The sequence below is a fragment of the Dendrobates tinctorius genome, unplaced genomic scaffold (assembly GCF_039654945.1).
Source record: "Dendrobates tinctorius isolate UK_male_01 unplaced genomic scaffold, ASM3965494v1 ptg000232l, whole genome shotgun sequence".
In the NCBI taxonomy this organism is placed as follows: Eukaryota; Metazoa; Chordata; class Amphibia; order Anura; family Dendrobatidae; genus Dendrobates; species Dendrobates tinctorius.
Window position 1 is genome coordinate 20,317,449 of NW_027361899.1, and position 21,593 is coordinate 20,339,041.

The 21,593-nt window shown below is 42.3% G+C and overlaps 2 protein-coding genes across 3 annotated transcripts in view; one reads left to right on the forward strand and one right to left on the reverse strand.

Annotated features, from left to right (window-relative positions):
• The window catches only part of LOC141060133 (calpain-8-like), a 138,143-nt gene that overhangs the window by 58,722 nt on the left and 57,828 nt on the right, over positions 1-21,593 (forward strand). The window lies entirely within an intron of this gene.
• Positions 88-18,554, reverse strand: LOC141060132 (zinc transporter ZIP9-like). Its single transcript, XM_073556413.1, has 7 exons — positions 18,304-18,554; positions 9,405-9,510; positions 8,897-9,073; positions 8,663-8,731; positions 2,339-2,424; positions 2,045-2,179; positions 88-794 (listed from the first exon to the last, which is right to left on the reverse strand). The coding sequence occupies exons 1-7, from the start codon at positions 18,397-18,399 to the stop codon at positions 555-557; spliced, it is 909 nt and encodes a 302-aa protein (XP_073412514.1). The 5' UTR covers positions 18,400-18,554; the 3' UTR covers positions 88-554.

Here is a 21,593-nt window from a genome sequence, read left to right on the forward strand (position 1 = left end):
TGGAAGTGCATCGACACGCCCTGATGCACTTCCAGGTTAATTTGCATGTGGTTTCAAAGTTTGATTTCCCAGCACTGGTACATCGGATTACTACAAGACAGGTATCATTTTTATTGTTGTTCCATGACCTACACAGCTGTACCACTAATTCCAGCAATAAAATCGCCATAAGAAGTCCCCTTTAATTTTCCAGCCGCAAAATGGTTATGGATAACTCCTCCAATTTTCTCCCTCGCATTCATTTTGATAAACTTTTCACACTTAGTCTGAAATCATTCAATAAAAGTATAGATTTAAAGTAATAAAAATATGTATTGGTCCTCGCTCATTATTCTAGAGCCTGTCCTCACATCCTGGCTACCCCCCATAAGGTCAGTTTAGGACTACTGCCTCACATGTCATTATTACACTACAGCACCCCACGTGTGCAGCTTAAAAAAAAATAATAGAATCCATCATACAAAAAGTCCATCCCCATGGACTGAAGACTTCATTCACCGGTCACTATCGTGCATTATCTACTAGAGACATGACGGAAGGCACCGCAGACATTCTCATCCATCGTGAAGTCCTAAGGAAAGCAGCACCGGAAGAAAGGCTCCGACCACCAGCGTCAGGCTCTCCAACAGTCCCAGGCCTTGGGGTCTGTACTCTGAGGTTTCATGGTGTTGATGGTTCCCCCTGCCACTAATCTCTGGTAACACATGGACAGTCGCCACGTAAAGGAAAGTTCCGGCAGAGAACAACATTCCGTTTCCAGTTGCACTTAGTCTGTGCTGAAGGGAGCCCCCTGTCTGTGACAAAGAGGAGAAAAACAAGAATCGGTAATTCACGGTTTATCCAAAACTGGTGTATAATAAACCCGTTATTCACTCCTTTTACACTGATGCACCAATCTATTGGCCGCGTCGTACGTCGTCCCTGGTGGCCCTGATATTTTAGCACTTCTATATACAGTAGATAACACAGGGGTCACCGTTCACAATAGGTGATATCACAGCTCACCTCCTCCTCCTGTACAATGACTGATACCACCTCTATATACAGTAGATAACACACAAATCACAATAGGTGTCACAGCTCACCTCCTCCCCACATCTTTATACAGTAGATAACAGGATCCACCATTCACAATAGGTGATATCACAGCTCACCTCCTCCTCCTGTACAATGACTGAAAACACCTCTATATTCAAAAAATAACACAAGATCCACAGTTCACACTAGGTGATGTCACAGCTCACTTCCTCCTCCTCCCTCCACAAGGACCTTTGCACATGCTCAGTAGATGCTTCAATACCAAATTGCCTTTAATAGAGGTCTTGTTGTTTGTGGTGGTCTAGGGGTAGGTTAACATTGGAGGACTGGACTGTGGTAAGGTCTCCTTGGGATACATCTATCGTTTGTCAACTGTGTTATGTTTCTTTTAGTGATTCGAGCATGCCGAAGAGCCTCGGTTAGCACCTGAGCATGCTCGGATAGCAGCTCATCTGAGCATGCTCAGGGCTAACCGAGGCTCTTCGGCATGCTCGAATGATATGTTCGAGTCCCCGCAGCTGCATGTCTCGTGGCTGTTTGACAGCAGCAACACATGCAGGGATTGCCTAACAATCATGGTCAGACTATGACCGACTACAGTGACCTTTTGGGACACCAAGCTTGGAGCAGTATCCCAGCCACACCACTGAATAGGTGATGATCACTGAGGATCCATCTGCTGAGATTCCAACTTACGAACGTGACTCTGAAGTGATGGTCGAACACTCAGGCCACCGCGCCATTCGTTGCCTGCAGGACGGAGGTCAGTGTCCACCCAAAATACATGGAGTGGTGATGTACATGGCTGACCACTGCTCCATAGAAAGGGGACTTCAGTGTCCCATTCTTGGATGATTCCAGCAGATGGACCACTAGTGATCAGCAACTTATTTCTTATGTTCTCTGCATGGTCCCTGGACGTGCCAGCTGCCATATCCTTCAGATGGCTGTTACGACTCTACTGCATTGTCTCCGATCGGTCTTCAGTTCTTCAATTTCCACTTACCAGACTTAGAATTAAATAAGTCGTGATGGTGAGGAGCGGAGCTGCTACTGAAAATGCCAAGAGATGCTTCTGAATTTGCTTTTTCTCCAATCCAGCATGCATAAGAAACGAGACCAGGCCAAACGCCGCAGGCGCCTGCGGAGGGAAAGTCATGCATGGTGAACACAAAGGATGGGGCCAAGATAAGCCGGGCATACACCACACACTAGAATAGGCTGAAGAAAGGGACATAAACATGGATTATTGTGCCTGCTATTTATGTATAAGTCCCTTTTACAGTTAAGTCTTTATTACCTTGTGTAATATTACTGCAAAGAAGACTATGACTTGTACCGACACCTGGGAAGATGCAACTGCGGCTCCAAGAGCAACACCATCAGCTGTGGAGTAAGATGAAGAGCGCTTAGCTACATAATGAAGACATGCTCCTGAGAAATCCAAAGAGTCTACCAAATGGTCACATGGGTTAATCATGATGAAAAAGGGTAACAGATTAAAAAGGAGATGCATTGCAACATCTTGTGTAAAGTAATACTATTACTTGTTAAAGTAGTAATCCCCATATTAGATATTTTACTACAAAAATATAACTACTATAATACTGCCCCTATGTACAAGAATATAACTACTATAATACTACCACTATGTACAAGAATATAACTACTATAATACTGCTCCTATGTACAAGAATATAACTACTATAATACTGCTCCTATGTACAAGAATATAACTACTATAATACTGCCCCCTATGTACAAGAATATAACTACTATAATACTGCTCCTATGTACAAGAATATAACTACTATTATACTGCCCCTATGTACAAGAATATAACTACTATAATACTGCCCCTATGTACAAGAATATAACTACTATAATACTGCTCCTATGTACAAGAATATAACTACTAGAATACTGCTCCTATGTACAAGAATATAACTATTATAATACTGCTCCCTATGTACAAGAATATAACTACTATAATACTGCTCCTATGTACAAGAATATAACTACTATAATACTGCTCCTATGTACAAGAATATAACTACTATAATACTGCTCCTATGTACAAGAATATAACTACTATAATACTGCTCCTATGTACAAGTATATAACTACTATAATACTGCTCCTATGTACAAGTATATAACTACTATAATACTGCTCCTATGTACAAGAATATAACTACTATAATACTGCTCCTATGTAGTAGAATAATTACTATAATACTGCTCCTATGTACAAGTATATAACTACTATAGTACTGCCCCCTATGTACAAGAATATAACTACTATAATACTGCTCCTATGTACAAGAATATAACTGCTATAATACTGCCCCTATGTACAAGAATATTACTACTATAATACTGCTCCTATGTACAAGAATATAACTACTATAATACTGCCCCTATGTACAAGAATATAACTACTATAATACTGCCCCTATGTACAAGAATATAACTACTATAATACTGCTCCCTATGTACAGGAATATTACTACTATAATACTGCTCCTATGTACAAGAATATAACTACTATAATACTGCTCCCTATGTACAGGAATATTACTACTATAATACTGCTCCTATGTACAAGAATATAACTACTATAATACTGCCCCTATGTACAAGAATATAACTACTATAATACTGCTCCTATGTACAAGAATATTACTACTATAATACTGCCCCCTATGTACAAGAATATAACTACTATAATACTGCCCCTATGTACAAGAATATAACTACTATAATACTGCCCCTATGTACAAGAATATTACTACTATAATACTGCCCCTATGTACAAGAATATTACTACTATAATACTGCCCCTATGTACAAGAATATAACTACTATTTTACTGCTCCCTATGTACAGGAATATTACTACTATAATACTGCCCCTATGTACAGGAATATTACTACTATAATACTGCCCCTATGTACAGGAATATTACTACTATAATACTGCCCCTATGTACAGGAATATTACTACTATAATACTGCCCCTATGTACAAGAATATAACTACTATTTTACTGCTCCCTATGTACAGGAATATTACTACTATAATACTGCCCCTATGTACAGGAATATTACTACTATAATACTGCCCCTATGTACAAGAATATTACTACTATAATACTGCCCCTATGTACAAGAATATTACTACTATAATACTGCCCCTATGTACAAGAATATAACTACTATTTTACTGCTCCCTATGTACAGGAATATTACTACTATAATACTGCCCCTATGTACAGGAATATTACTACTATAATACTGCCCCTATGTACAGGAATATTACTACTATAATACTGCCCCTATGTACAGGAATATTACTACTATAATACTGCCCCTATGTACAAGAATATTACTACTATAATACTGCCCCTATGTACAAGAATATAACTACTATTTTACTGCTCCCTATGTACAGGAATATTACTACTATAATACTGCTCCTATGTACAAGAATATTACTACTATAATACTGCCCCTATGTACAAGAATATTACTACTATAATACTGCCCCTATGTACAAGAATATTACTACTATAATACTGCCCCTATGTACAAGAATATAACTACTATTTTACTGCTCCCTATGTACAGGAATATTACTACTATAATACTGCTCCTATGTACAAGAATATTACTACTATAATACTGCCCCTATGTACAAGAATATTACTACTATAATACTGCCCCTATGTACAGGAATATTACTACTATAATACTGCCCCTATGTACAAGAATATTACTACTATAATACTGCCCCTATGTACAAGAATATAACTACTATTTTACTGCTCCCTATGTACAGGAATATTACTACTATAATACTGCTCCTATGTACAAGAATATTACTACTATAATACTGCCCCTATGTACAAGAATATTACTACTATAATACTGCCCCTATGTACAGGAATATTACTACTATAATACTGCCCCTATGTACAAGAATATTACTACTATAATACTGCCCCTATGTACAAGAATATAACTACTATTTTACTGCTCCCTATGTACAGGAATATTACTACTATAATACTGCCCCTATGTACAAGAATATTACTACTATAATACTGCCCCTATGTACAAGAATATAACTACTATTTTACTGCTCCCTATGTACAGGAATATTACTACTATAATACTGCTCCTATGTACAGGAATATTACTACTATAATACTGCCCCTATGTACAAGAATATTACTACTATAATACTGCCCCTATGTACAAGAATATTACTACTATAATACTGCCCCTATGTACAAGAATATAACTACTATTTTACTGCTCCCTATGTACAGGAATATTACTACTATAATACTGCCCCTATGTACAGGAATATTACTACTATAATACTGCCCCTATGTACAGGAATATTACTACTATAATACTGCCCCTATGTACAGGAATATTACTACTATAATACTGCCCCTATGTACAAGAATATTACTACTATAATACTGCCCCTATGTACAAGAATATAACTACTATTTTACTGCTCCCTATGTACAGGAATATTACTACTATAATACTGCTCCTATGTACAAGAATATAACTACTATAATACTGCCCCTATGTACGAGAATATAACTACTATAATACTGCCCCTATGTACAAGAATATAACTACTATAATACTGTCCCTATGTACAAGTATATAACTACTATAATATTTCTCTTCTATAAGAATTATATTTTGTACGTGGCATAGAGGTACATTTTTTGAGTACAGACAATAGCCAAAACGTCCATCACAAGAGCTTTGTATAAGCCTCAGGTGTGGAGGGAGATAAATAGGCCGCTTTAAGGTGTAAGTCCCAGGCAGCTATAATAAGATGGGAGTTCTGGCCCAGGGATAACAGTAAGTGCAGTCATTACTGAATTAATCCACTCTCATAATCCTATTTATCAGGATCCGGTCCTGATAAAGGTGAATTAATCACGTAATTGTTCCTAATTTATGAAAAACAGGCCATTCCTGTTAATATCAGAATATGGTCTGGTTGGGTTAATTATGGTAGTTTTTGTTGGGCACAGGACTGGATTTAGATTTAAACTGTAGATATATGCAACATTCAGGTCACACAAAATCGTATCAACGCTTTTCTAGAGAAGCATGTTCCATACCCAGCTTTATATTTCCTCAAAATGATCGCTTTCCTCACTAGTGCCCTCCAAGGACAGTCAGTCATTTTTGAGGACAGCAGATTTAAGCCTTCGCGCCTTGGCCATATTACAGTTCTATTTTGTATAGGCCATGACACACGCAGAAGGGAGCATGGAGTCTAAATTCCTATGAGGGCATGAAGAAGTAAAATTATGGTACACTTGGATGCCAAATACCTATGTAAATTTGGCACCTGGCATACATTGCTTGGAAATACATACAATCCAGTTGTAATCTGCGGAGAAACCTCAGAAGCCTTTTAGTTGACTCCCTCACTAGTGCCCTCTTAGGGCAGTCACTCATTTTTGAGGATGGCCCTGTCTAAGATTAATGCCATGGCTGTTTTTAGACCTGTCTTGTACAGGTTCATAATTGGGCCGTATAGGACTTTGTATGGTTGTAATTTGCAGTGAATACCTGGCAAAAATATATTTAAATTCCCTGCAGCGCCACCACTGGGGGAAATTAAGCATTACAACTAGTGACAGATGCTCTTTGTAGCCACTCACTTCTCATGGAGTTTCCGTAAGAGTGAGCCCCTTCTGCTGATTTCAGATTCCCTTATAGGGTTTTTAATTGTTTTAATTTTGCCCATGGGACAAAAAAAATATTGTAAGTAATTCCAGACTTCTGGGAGTAAACAGGGAAACTATTTTTTTTAGTTTAGTAACCCATAAAATAAAGGATATCCTGTCCCTGAGGAGTTAAATCGTACAAGACGAACATGGGAATAGAGAAGTAGAGAGGACACTTTTGTCACAAGGTTTCCCCTAAATGAGGACTTGACTTCTCCGTTTTTGTTGTCTCGTATAGTTTACAGAAGTTTAGCAGAATTTTAACATTTTATTGGTAGCAGCAGGATCTTGAAGCAGCCACTTTTCAGGGCTGCGAGAACCTCCTTAAATGGCATAAATTCATTTCAATATAAAAAAAAAAAAAATATATAAAATTAGCCAGCAATAAAGAAATGTTGTGCAATAAGAGTGGGTTTGTGCCCTTGATGATGATAATTGGTGAGACTGTCGAGCACGTCATCTGAGAATCCATCAGTGAACTCATACTGACAGAACGCTTGTAACTCGTATCTGTCGTTTTCTGAGGCTCCTCTAAGCGGATTTATGGCCACATCAAGATTCAGTTTAAAGGGGTTCTCAGAGATGGAGATAAAATGGAGTACGTTACATATTTCAAACGGCAACCTGTCATAGTCATGTGTTAGACTGAAGACATACAGCTCCTGAGACCTGTGTCTCAATGGAATGAGATGTATCACACATACCTCAATCAGCTGGAAGCAGGGCTGTTATAAGCAAAGAAATATATCTATTCCTCACTGATCAAAGGGTGTTGTTATCTCCAGCTTCATCCTCCTCAATGTCTCTTTTTTTTCTCATTGGGAAAAGTCAGTCTGTGTGCACTGCTATAATGTGGTGAGAGTGATGGAGGATGAAGATAGAGATTTCCTCGCTGAGCACAACACGGGTTACAACACATTACTTCACATATCACAGCCGTGCTCGAGGCCTCCGACTGAGGAATGTGTGATACAGCTCATGTCAGTTGAGACACAGGTCTCGGGAGCTGTATGTCTTCAGCCTGTACAGTACTGACATGATACTAGGACAGGCTGCAGCATGAATTATATCAGGAACTCTATAGTATCTCTTTCTTGGAGAACTCCTTTAACTATCATGTGGTCTGAGGTCATAATTCAGCACAAAGGATTTCAGAAAAGAGTGATGAATTCTCCATCAGAATGAACTCACTGGCTGATTCTCAGAAGACTCATTCTGTAGCCAGCAAGAGATGGTGCAAAACAAAGGCTGTAGAACACAAACTGAACATTTTTAAAAATGAGATCCAATTGCAAAAATGATTTTTAGGCTAAAATATAAGCATTTATGGAAAACAAAAGCCTCTGAACAGTGGCGTAACTTGAAGCTCATAGGCCCCAATGCAAAAGTCCCCACGGGGCCCCTAATTATTGCAAGTCTTTAATAGTATTGGTCTTTTTAAATAGGCCAAAGGGACTTTTTGTGGAATTTCCCACCTGATGAAGACTGGGTACCGTCGAAACGCGTTGTGGTTATAGAAGGAACTCCCTTGTCTTGGTCTGTTTTTGGGCTCCTGTGACCGTTTTTCACTGCACCACTTTCCTTTATCCTCCTTTGGAGGCACACGGCTGGAGCTGCATTAGGACCCGACCTTTTCTCCCATCATCTCCCAGGCTGCCCTCCTAGCGCTCCCTTGTGACCGCCATCCCTTGCCTTCAAAAGGGACTTTTTGGGCTCCCTAAGCACTTACTGCAGTTACGCCCCAGCCACTGAAGCTGTCCGTGTGTTAAGTGGCATTCCCATCTCAGACATGTATGACACAGGATAAAACGAGGTGAATATTATATGTGAAGCATATCATAACTATGTGTCACCTGCAGCGTGGATCACCAGGCCCAGCGTAGCTGTTATACTGGTACCGGCCGACATTCCTGTCCGGGGATCTGCACAAAGAAAACAAACAAGATTTCAACACTGAGCAGTCAGAGCCCCCATCCTAGACACAAGCATTAACCCTAAGCACGGCGACACATCTGTATCTCCCATTCCACCAAGGACTATATAAGGGACCTTCTCTTCCTCGACAAAATCCACCGTAATCATCTCACCATGATAGGAGCAGTAGCTGCTGATCTGATCCACAATGAACATAAGGACAAACCCAGTGACCAGAAAGACCCCGATGAAGAAGTGCGGGGGCACAGAACTGATCTCGGCTACCTCCTCCTCCACCGTCTCCGTCAGGTTCATATTCTGCGCAATATTGAGACATTGCCCCGGGGAACCTGTGAAATGCAGCAGAAAGAGAATTCTCATCAGGCGCCGCTTATCAGATCACTGCTGAAACCTACAGTAGAATCTCAATTTATTTTTTGTATAGCAGTTATCTAATACTTGTTCTTATCCGATGAGAAAGCTATAAAAAAATAAATAAATAAATAAAAAAAAAAAAAATAGCATTTTATATTTCACATCACAGATTTGGCCCGCGGACTGTTTGTGCTGGCGCCGACTCCGACATCTTGAAAGATTAGTGGTGGTTGGATGCAGCCAAGTGAAGGATAAAACATCCTGCCCAGATACAACAAAAGAGTCCGGAGCATTCGTTTTTCTAACCTTTGGAGGAGCCGTCAAGCAGTTCAATCCCTTCTGGTATAATTATGGCCAGCGCGGTCCCGCAGAGTAATCCAGCGCCCAGGACGCTCACAAACTGCAGCTTTTTCTGTAAGAGATTGGGACAGAAATCAGAGATTGTTTGGAGCAAATACGAGATCAATACAAAAAAATTATATATCTTAGAATCATAGAATCGTAGAGTTGGAAGGGACCTCCTGGGCCATCTGGTCCAACCCCCTGCTCAAAGCAGGATGCGCTAAATCATCCCAGACAGATGTCTGTCCAGCCTCTGTTTGAAGACTTCCATTGAAGGAGAAGTCTTCAAATCTTGGAGATGAAGATATTACCGGCTACTGAAAAATGGCGCCAGGTAGTATGGCAGCTGCTCATCTCCGAATTTCTACTGAAGTGGGTGATGACAGCTATAGTAAATTGGCCCCGAGCAGTAATTATATGCAATAGGGAGGACAAATAAAAGACGCAGGAGTCAGAAATGTTCAGAATCCCTTTGATAGATCTCGCACGTCCATTCGGCCAAGAGAACAGTAGAGTCGGGTTTGATCTTCGTTCTATAGAAGTTGCTTTTATATTATAATCACAAGGACGATTTCCTCACTTGTCGTCTTCGCAGTCCGGATCTTCAGAGCAAATTTGATAATGAAGCTTTGATGCCTTTCATAGAGACGACGCCCTGGGCCATTCAATATTAGATTACGGCGGCTCCGAATGATTGACCCATGGCGCCTATTAATTAGGATAATGTGCTCAACAACGAGGAATCTAAAGGGTTACTCCAGATTACCCAAATGATCAGCTTTTTACTTGACAGGTGCGCGGCTGACTATTGGGATCACGTATCGCCAGAGCCCAGTTTCCCCACTTGTTTGCGCGACCGCGGCAAGGAAGAGTGGCTGAATTTTGTGCAAAGCGTTCCTGCACAAATATTTTACAGCCTTCCATGTTTGCTTGGTCACAGTTTTAAAACAGTGGTAGGGGCATAGAGGGAGCGGGCACAACCTGCCACGACACAGATCATATTTATGACTAGTTGTAAGGTGCCAACTCCAAAGTACAATTATTGACACAGGCTTTACAGCAGCTGCCTGACATCACCTGCAATTCATGAGGAATTCTGTTTCCTGCTACTTGTATATAAAATGACATATTCTAATGACTGCATCTCACACACATAAGGAGGATCATTATCTCCCACTAGAAGTCACCACATAGAACTTATAGCAAATTGGAGGCATCACTTGCTCAGTCTCAACTGTGATGCCAGAGTTTTCAGTGCCAGCAGATCACAACAGGCCGGAAAGGACAACCTCTGTCCATATGCCGATTTTTCAGAGCAGAGTCCAGAGATGATCTCAGGACACATAGGGGGCTCCAGGCATGATTGTAGGTCCCATGTCTTGCATATCACACTGATCCAGGAAGCTGGCTTCCAGTGGTAAAACCAGTTTAATTATTGAATACAGAAACCTAAGTAATTAGACTCCAGGATCTAAACAAGAGAGGTGGGAAATCACAGACTGATCAAGTGAGAGGCAATTACAAGTCAAGCAGGAATCTTATATACACACAAATAGTAAGCACTAATCCGATATATTTAAACTCAATGGTGGCATTTCAGGAAACTCCACATGTACATAGCCACAATAGCCAGATCTTGACCTTATCTTTTGTATTGAAGCATCTAATCATTGAAAAGGTCCTTGTGAAGGGATGGGGAGAGCAAGAGAGCTGTGACGTCTATTAGGATTTGTGGATCCTGTGTTATCAGCTGTATATAGAGGTGTTATCAGTCATCAGACAGGAGGGAGAGGAAGTGAGCTGTGACATCACTTACTGTGAATGGTGGATCCTGTGTTATCTACTGTATATAGAGGTGTTATCAGTCATCGGACAGGAGGGAGAGGAAGTGAGCTGTGACATCACCTACTGTGAATGGTGGATCCTGTGTTATCTACTGCATATAGAGGTGTTTTCTGTCATTGTACAGGAGGAGGAGAAGGTGAGCTGTGATATCACCTATTGTGAATGATGGATCCTGTGTTATCTACTGTACATAGAGGTGTTATCAGTCATTGCAGAGGAGGAGGTGAGCTGTGACTTCATCTATTGTGTTGGATGGATTCTGTTTTTATCAGTTGTTATTGCAATCCTGCCTGTGATGATAATGAGACAGCTGAAAACTTTCTGAAATGACCGGATGTAGGAGTCTAAAATTAAACAAACACCCCCCCCACACACACACACACACACTTTATAAATCATTAATACAAAGTGTACTAAAAGGATGTGTTTGTTGCTGTGTCTATGTGGCAAGAAACCTTGCCCAAAAACACAGAAAAAATACAATTAAAATGTGCATGTTGATGCAATTTACATGCAAAAACGTGCTAAAATATTGACATGAAGCTTTTTCTACGACACACAGAAAATAAAAAAAAAACACAACTTGAACTATAGACATGCTTCACCCATTCAAATGCATTTTTTTTTTTTTTTTTTTTACGTGGATTTTGGGCCAAAAATTGCAGCAAAAAAAAAAAATACATGCAAATGTACCCTTAAACCATTCAAAGGGAGTGTATACTTTTGCAACTTCCTTTTTATGACTCCGGTGCATACAACAAAAGAAGAAAAACCCTGCAAATTTAGAATTATTTTTGTAGAACTGTGTGTCACTATGGTTACAGACTACAACTTTGTGGAGTCTGATCCAGCAGCCATGTGTTATCTGCCCCCCATCCACGTGTCATGACCTGGCAATCACCCAAGATGAGTATACATTAGGAGCCGCTGCCCGGCCTGACATCCGCACTCCACTGATTACTGTACACAAACCCATTAATCCGCCCTGTCACACTCCACTATTACACAAGCAAATATCTCCTGGTCGTCTCTCCCGCAACGTTCCCCGATTCATACAGTAAGGTTACAGATGACAATATGAAATTAGGGGCGCACTGTCACACTCGCGCTGTTAGTAGGCAGGTGAAGTGATTCTGCGACATGGGTCTGCACAGGAGCTGTGTACACAAAACGAGACACTTTCAATTTTAAAAAAATTGTAAGTTTAGATGTATTGCAGCAGCAGTAAAAGAAAACAGGTTGCAAAATTATACACACCCTTTAAATTCATAACAGGCGGGATAACACCTGTTCCAATGTGACATAAACCTTGGAACAAACATTTGGTCCCACGAGGTGAAATATTCCCCTGAGGTCCTGGCTAATAAGCAACCGGTGTCTGCGGAGGGTGGATTATGAGATTATACACCACCACCGCTCTTTATAATAATCTCCTTGTTATTTTACAGATGCTTCCAGCTCCCTGACCGCCTTACGGACAGATGGCGGTGTACAGGGTAATGCGCTCTACGGATGGGTTTATTATACACTCTGTTCAGATCTGATTATTATGATTATTATCACCCGGCCTTATAACATACGATCGTTTATAGAAACTTTATAGATCGTTATCAAATTTAATAGCAAAACTGTCATTATTGCCTGTAGCAACCAATCAGAGAGCAGCTTTCATTTTACCTGAGCTGTTTAGGAAATGAAAGCTGTGCTCTGATTGGTTGCTATAGGCAACAAAGACAGTTCACTGCTAAACAGGCTCTAGGCCCTTATAGGCCTCAGTCATCAAATCCATCTAAAACAACAACTGTCTGTCATCCATAGCAACCAATCAGAGCTTAGCTTTCATTTCTTAAAAAGTGCTGGTAAAATGAAAGCCGAGCAGCGATTGGTTGCTATGATTAACAGACAGGTTTGATAAATTTCCCTCAAATTGTGGTTTCCCGAGTGTGCATGGCCTGAGAGTCCAGAGCATGGTCATGGCTGAGACTCTTGGCCACAATCATCTGGCCAAGAAGCACATTAATTAATTTAGATACTATGCAATTCAATGCAGCAATCACCAAAATAAAAGACTCTTACTTAGAGGGGTATTCCATTTTCTGGCAAATATCGCATTTTTTTTTTTTTTTTTCATTTCGCAGTGATATTTTTTTTTTTTTACATTTATTTTAGATTTCAGGCAGCGGTGTAACTAGAGTCCGATGGGTCCTGGTGCAAAATTTGGACCTGGACCCCCCCCCCCCGCACTGTTGCATGGGTCCTTGTGGCGTTCTAAATCCAAGTGTCACCCCCTCCCCCATTATGTAGTAATGTCCACCATCTTTTGCTCCTTCCTGGTATATATGTCCAGTCTAGTGTATATGTTTCCCATCCTGGTATATATATCCTTTATCCTGGGCCCATGCCCATCCTATTATATATGTCCCTTATCCTTGGTCCCATCGTCATGTGTTGGCTTGTGATTGGCCGTCAGTGTATATTGCAGCGCACAGACCTGGCGGACACACATCCAGTTGAAGTTTGCATTGACTTTGGCAGGTCCCTCACCCGTACGGGTCCTGTCATGACCCCTAGGACCGCAATCATTACGCCCCTAGTGATAAATAAATGTGCTGGGATAAGGTGTTATCTGAGCATGCTCGTGTGTTATCAGAGCGTCTTTGGCGTGCTCGAATAATATGTTCGAGTCCCCACGACTGCATGACTCGCGGCTGTTCGACAGCCGCAACACATGGGGGGATTGTCTGTTTGTTAAGCAATGCGCCTAAAAAACTATTCTGGTGGGAATCCTGCCAGAGACATTCACGTGAGTGAAGCTGATGGAGCCGTTGTGGAGACTTGCTTTTCTTCCTGCAGTATTAGATCTTTCCGGATGTGCACAAAAATGTTGCTATCCAGGATGGAGGTGAAGAGTGAAGACCATGTGCAAAGTTATTCCGTCCGCTTCATACAAGTACAAGTGAATTGCTCCTTAAAGGGAATCTGTCACCCTTTTTTCGAATATGAGCTGCTGGCACCAACATCAGGGGCTTATCTACAGCGTTCTGTAATGCTGAAGATAAGCCTCCACCCGGGGTCCGGTCCGGCGCCTCCCATCTTCATACGATGCCATCCTCTTCTTTGCTGCCTGTCGTGGCGCAGGCGCACTGCTCTGCCCTGTTGAGGGGAGAGCAGAATACTGCAGTGCGCAGGTGCCAGGAGAGGTCCAGAGCAGTGCAGAGAGTCCAGAGAGCAGTGCGCCTGCGCCACGACAGGCAGCAAAGAAGAGGCCGGCATCGTATGAAGATGGAGGCACCGGACCGCGACACCCATCGGACCAAGACCGGACCGCCCCCCCCCGGTGAGTATAATGTAACTCGTTTTTCTTCTCTTTCAGGTTACATTGAGGGCTTATTTACAGCATTCTGTAATGCTGTAGATAATCCCCCTATGTAACCTGAAAGAGAAGAAAAAGGAGTTAGATTACACTCACCCCGGCGTCTGGTCCGACGCCTCCCATCTTCATACGATGCCGTCCTCTTCTTTGCTGCCTGTCGCGGCTCCAGCGCAGGCGCACTGCTCTGCCCTGTTGAGTGCAGAGCAGAGTCCTGCAGTGCGCAGGTGCCGGGAGAGGTCCGGCGCCTGCGCACTGCAGTATTCAGCTCTCCACTCAACAGGGCAGAGCAGTGCGCCTGCGCCACTACAGGAAGCAAAGAAGAGGCCGGTATCATATGAAGATGGGAGGCACCGGACCGCAACACCCATCGGACCAAGACTGGACCGCCCCCCGGTGAGTATAATGTAACTCGTTTTTCTTCTCTTTCAGGTTACATCGGGGGCTTATCTACAGCATTACAGAATGCATTACAGAATGCTGTAGATAAACCCCTGATGACGGTGCTGGCAGCTCATAGTTGAAAAAAGGGTGACAGATTCCCTTTAAGTGGTTGGCAACAGAATACAGTTTTCCGGTGATTCCGACAGTAACCCCTGACGCAGTGCTTGGTGTAAAGAGCAGTATAGGGTGAACCGAGCCCAATACTGTAGTAGTGTATGGTAAAACCATCTCCTATGAGGCCCAGACACAGGCGTATATAGGGGCACAAATATGGCAAGCATTGGGGCTACCATGCTATCGGCACTCCTAACATGCAAAGACAATTTCTGATCATTGTGGTTTTTGTTGCATTTTTCACTTTATTTAATGCGCGTTTGGTGCAGATTTGAAGGAACATTTTTATAGATTTTTTTCTTAGTACAGTAAAGCTTTGATGCTGTCCTTAAAAAAAATTACTGCTTTTTTATTTTTTAAGCGTTTACAGAAAAAAAATGCACAATTGGAAGCAGATTTTCTGCACAAAAAAAAAAAAGAAGAGCAGCCGAAGACCCCCCCCCCCCCACAGCATTTACACAATGTGGGAATAACGGCCTACTACTCACAATTTGGTGCAGATCTGCCTTTCTGATTTCGTTGTGGATTTTTGGAGGATTTACGGGGGAAATTACCGTCAGCGATACGGTCTCATGTGAATGCAACCTTTAAAGGGTTTTCTGCTATTTTTTTTTTCTATGGGGGGGGGGGGGGGGGGGGGGAGATTAAAAATAACAAAAGTTCCTTTATTCACCCATTATTGCTCCAGCACCGCCGCTTCGTCATAACATGGGCCCTTTTATACAAGTCGCAGAAACTGTACGGGATGAGCGGTCCCTAATGTAATCGTTTGGTCCCCATACAGTTCACACATTTTTGCTGCCATATGTTTTTTTTTCTACAAGGACTCGTCATATTCTATAGGGCGATTGTTAGCGGCTCATGCATTAGGCTGTATTCACACACAGCGGTTTTTTAGCAGTTTTTACAGCGGTTTTCACTATAAAACCGCTAAAAATAAGCTTCCCAGTCATTTCTATGCATTTCGCACTTTTTGTGCACATGGATGCGTTTTTTTCCACGAAAAAAATGCATTGTGGTAAAAACCGCAGCATGCTCATTAATTTTGCGGATTTTTCCGCGGTTTTGGCTTCTTCCATGCGGTTTGAAACCGCTGTGGAAAAAAACGCATCAAAAACGCATCAAAACCGCGCAAAAAACGCCGCGGAAAAATAGGTGCGGTTTCTGGGAAGGGATTCAGCTTTTTGAGCAGAAATTTCCTGAAACGTGTGCACTTAGCCTTAAAGTGGTTTGGGCTACAAATACTGATGTAAAATACTGAATGTGTGACCCTGGCCTTATTAGGCTATGTGCCCACGTAGCGTTTTATTCCGGACACTAAAAACCGGACTCCTTCCCAGAAATCGCGCTTTTTTTCCCGCGCGATTTCACCGCGATTATGATCGCGATTTTGCCGTCATTTTCGCGTGCGATATTCAAGCACTTTCCAAGCGATTTGAAGCATCGCTTGGAAAGTGATTGACAGGTTGGTCACACTCATCAAACATAGTGCTTGACAAGTGTGAGCAGCTTTTTACTATTGAGGCCGCCTATGCAGCATCAATAGTAAAAGATAGAATGTTAAAATGCTAAAAAAAATAAAAAAATAAAAAAAAAATCGGGGTATATTTACCTTCCGGCGTCCCGCGCTGTCATCCCGCGCCTCAGCGTTCCCAGCGATGCCTGTGATGACGTAGTCTCGCGTTACTATAGCGATCTCGCGAGACTACGTCATCACAGGACCTTGCCGCAAGGCATTACTGGGAACGCTTAGGCCGGGAATGCAGCGCGGGACATCGGAAGGTAAATATACCCCGATTTTTGATTTTTTATTCTTTTTTTTACAGGGGTCTGGTACCCAGGGCCTGGAGGACAGTCTCCTCTCCTCCACACCGTGGGTACCAACCGCACATGAGACGCTTTACTTCCCTCATGGTGGGCATAGCCACATGCGGGAAGTAAGCGATTCTCATGCATTCCTATGGGTGCGGAATCGTGGCAATTCTTTGCGATTCTGCACAAAAGAATGAGCATGCTGCGATTGTTTCCGCGATGCGATTCCGCCGCGGAAAAAAGCGCAGTATTAGCACAGCATGTGCGGAATGCCATAGGAATGCATGGGGGGGCGGTCTGTACACGATTTTTAAACGTTTTCGCAGCGTTTTCAAGCCGAAAATCGCGGCAAAACCGCTTAAAAATCGCATCGTGGGCACACAGCCTTACTGTGATTTTGTTTTCATCACATCGCGTCCGTGCCGTCGTGTGACCGGACATGCTGCAGTTTACAAAAACGCAACAGGATTCCAAATCAGTCTGGAAAATAAAACCAATGTGTGTGGATGAGACTTCATGCAAAGCACAAAATACTGATGACAAAAAAACAAATGTGTGTGCACGAGATTTCTGAAATTTCATAGACTTTGCTGGTGCTGTAAAACACAGCTTAAAATTTGCATTAAAAAAAAAAGCGAAAAAAAACCCTGCAATGTGTGAATATAGACACTGTGGTTTTTTTTATAGCATTTTTTTTTTCCTGCAGCAAAGCCTGATCTCTTGGGAGGAAAGATGCTGCAGGAAAAAAGCAGGCTTTCCTTGATTTTTCTCGTGCTTTTTTGCTGCGGTTGTGGCATGCTAGATTTGTCTCTTGTGCGTGCTGATAAAGTTTAGTGTTGAAAAAAAAAAAAAAAAAAAAAGACATTCCATAGAATCAGGATTTGGCACAAAAAACCGCAGCAAAACGTGATACCTGCGATTTTGGTGCATTTTGTTCAGCGCTTTTTCATCACCCATTTATTTCAATGGGTGAAAACCGCTGAAAGATGTGACGTGCCCGATGTCCAAAAAAAATCATGCAAAGCACAAAAAAAACAACCAATGTGTGTGCATGAGATTTCTGAAATCTCACAGGCTTTGCTGGTACTGTAAAACGCAGCTGAAAATTTGCATATGAAATTCTGCAGTGTGAACTTAGCCTTAGTCCTGGAAATCCTATTTACAATAACATTGACACATTGTAGCCTCACACACAGATACATTGTATCAGCAGCAGGGCAACATTCCAGAACCTCTGCACTAGATATTAACCCCTCACTGCCAGCAGACACCACTCACCTCGGAGAGTTTCACAGCTAAAGGGATCAGACCCAAGAGAAAGCAGCCCAGGAACATGCCCAGGGATATGAGGAAGACAACCAGCAGCCCATCCATGCTGGCAGGAGGGCACAGGGAGTCACACAAGGGAGGCAGCACCCAGCTTCACTTCATCTCCAAGGCGAGGGGCTGCACACAGGGCACAGACTGCTCCCTCATGCTTCACACGTCGCCTCCTCCCACCCTGCAGCCAACAAACTGAATGAAAGCTGAAGCCTCAACTTATTCAATAGGGGGTGAGATCATTGGAAAATTCTCAGCTTGCAGCGCCATCTGCTGGCTGCTAAATGTGAACTGCAACTAAAAAAAACCCTGCAAACTTTCGCCCTCTGCTGGCTGTCAAAAAGAACTGCAATTATGAACACTGCAAACCTGCGCCGTCTGCTGGCTGCTCTACAGGAACTACAATTTTGTTTCAAACATTTTTTATTGAATTTTAGTAATAATACAGGGTTGAAAGGGAGAGGAGAGGAAGGGAATTGACACTAAGGGAAAGGGATGGGAACGGAAAGGGAAGGGAATAAAAACTAGATACACTGTGAAATGGAAAGTGTGGAATGCTAAATACTTAGCTATTTTTTATATTGGTTTGAATTTGCTAGCTTTGCTTAGTCTGCACGAACATTATATGATGTCTTGTTATTCTATTTAATTGATTAGCTGTGTATTTGTAAGGTATTTTAAAATGGAACTACAATTTTGAAGCCTGCGCCATCTGCTGGCTGCGCTACAAGAACTGCATTTTTTTTAAAACATTGCAACCCTGCGCCCTCTGCTGGCTGCTCTGCGGGAACTACAATTTTGAAAACATTGCATACCTGCGCCATCTGCTGGATGTAGTGACAAACTGTAACAAGATTGCATTGAAACTGGTGAAGAATGAAGATCAGTGTGTCATTGTTCCCAGTAGTAAAATCAAAGGTCACCTAGGAAGAGCTTTCAGTGTGTAGGACATGTAGACCTCATTCACATGCAATGTCAGAGAAACCCGGATAATTGAAAATCTCTATAGAATATAATGTGTCCAACTGTCCATGTTCTGTCAATAATTATTTTACTTCTATAGCGCCAAAATATCCCCCAGAACTTTACAAATCATAGGGGACCTGTACAAAGAATATGACATACTACACTGCAATAGATAATTCTATTCAAACAAGAGGAGTGCGGGCCCGCTCAGAAGATTAATAAGTATAAGGAAATCGAGGGGACACAAAAGGTAAAACTTGGCTTGTCATGTACGTCAGCCAATAGGGCATTGAAATAACAGTGCATGGACGGTCATCATCCAGCATCTGTATAAGTACAGAGACAAAGCGCTACAGAGTGCATGGTGGGTGAGGATACAGAGGACGAGTTATGAAGGGAGAACAGGGAACGGTTAGATTATTGAGGTGGGGTCATAGGCCTGTCTGAATAGATGTGTTTTTAGAACATGTTTAAAACTGTTGGAATTACCTGAATTGTCCTGGGTAGTGTGTCGCTGGGCGCCCAGGTCCGCTAGCCGGAACCACATGGACCAGGGACCCTCCCGCCTAACGCCCGCTCTCCCGTTAACGTGGGCATAATGCTACTCAGACCACACAGGGTGAGGGTAAAGCAGTGTGGCAATGCATTATTGAACTACAAAACAGGTAGATAACACATAGAACAGTCCCAGCAAAATACCCCAAGATCGTTCGCATTACAGAGTCTCACCCTTCCGCTGACCCGCCAGGATAATGGCATATGTTACGTCAGAGCTCCGAGGGTCTGCTACCCCACCTGTGGTACACACACAGAGAGGAGGTAACGACAAACGTAGGAAGATGACAGGCCACTGAGTCCATACAAGGTACAAGGCCAGTTGTCACGAGAGTCACCACCTGGATATCTGAACATCTCCATGGAGCCAGGTGACCAGCGGGTCCCAATCCTGGCTTTCTCCAAACATATCCATGGTTCAGTGATGGTCAACGGAGCAGATCTGTATCCTTCCAACCGGGGCCGAAAACCCCTAGGTTGTTTCCTATGGAATGATAGATCCATGTCTCTCGTGATGGTGCCATGATGAATTGGCTGCAGTCCTGTCTCTGGTCCTTTGGATGTATATGTCTTGGCAGAATCTCTGGCTCTCTCTCTCTCTCTGAGTCTCTTTATACAGAGACATGTAGCCTATTTTTAGATTTACCCAGTGTCCTTCAGTCCAGCCTCACAGATAAGGGAAAGAATGGTGACGACCAAGTTGCCTTGTTTGATTATGTAATCTATTTGCATAGATTTTCCTCCTCTGTTTTTAAAATCAACAAACTATCTGGGCTAGACAATGTATAATGAGCATATCAGTAGCCCTCACTATTCATCAAGGATAAGAGCACACTATGTTATATCAAATATCAGCTTACAAGTCAATATTCCAGGCTTACACAAACAAAAGTCTGTTTTCTTGACCCATCAGAAATCAACACTTAAATCCAAAAGCCAACACACAGATAAACAGTCAAGTCTGCTTGGTTTGCTAAGCACAGTCGTCTGGGTAATTAAGATATAATCTGGTTTACTTGTGCAGCACAAGAGTAATCTTGGAGACGAGATTTTCACGTTCAGATTATAGACAATCTTAGATCATTGGCAGAATGGATAGGGTGGCTGACGGAGATTAGGTATGAGATATAGGGCAGTGCAGAACTGTGGAGAGCTTTATGGGCAAGTGAGGGGAGCTTGTATTGGATTCTATAGCAGATGGGTAACCAGTGTAATGGCTGGCACAGGGTGGAGGCATCTGTGTAGCAGCTGGACAGAAATATGACCCTGGCTGCCACATTCAGGACAGATTGGAGAGGGGAGAGTTTAGAAAGAGGGAGACCGATCAGCAGAAGGATGCCGTAGTCCAAATGAGAACGAATCGGCAATAGTTATGGTGCTTTCACTTAGCGTAAATAAACCTGTTCAGTGGCTCATGTTGGGGTCCCATTGACGAATATGCCAGAATCCCATTCTGTGAGGGGTTCAGATGTAACTGGCCCAGTGACCGTAGGAGAACGCACTATGTAAACCGCGCCTTAGCTGTTAGTAGATCTTTAGAGACTGGCAGCGCAGAGATGACAAACAATGACTTATCTCTTCATACACAATTCTTTTGTGTGTTAGCAATCATGTTTAAGAGTCTTACAGGAAGACCTCTTCACTTCTTGCTCGATTGATTTTACTGGAAAAAGTGACCGCTGAGTCCCAGAGGAGCGATCTGCACCGATCCAGCATTTACAGCAATT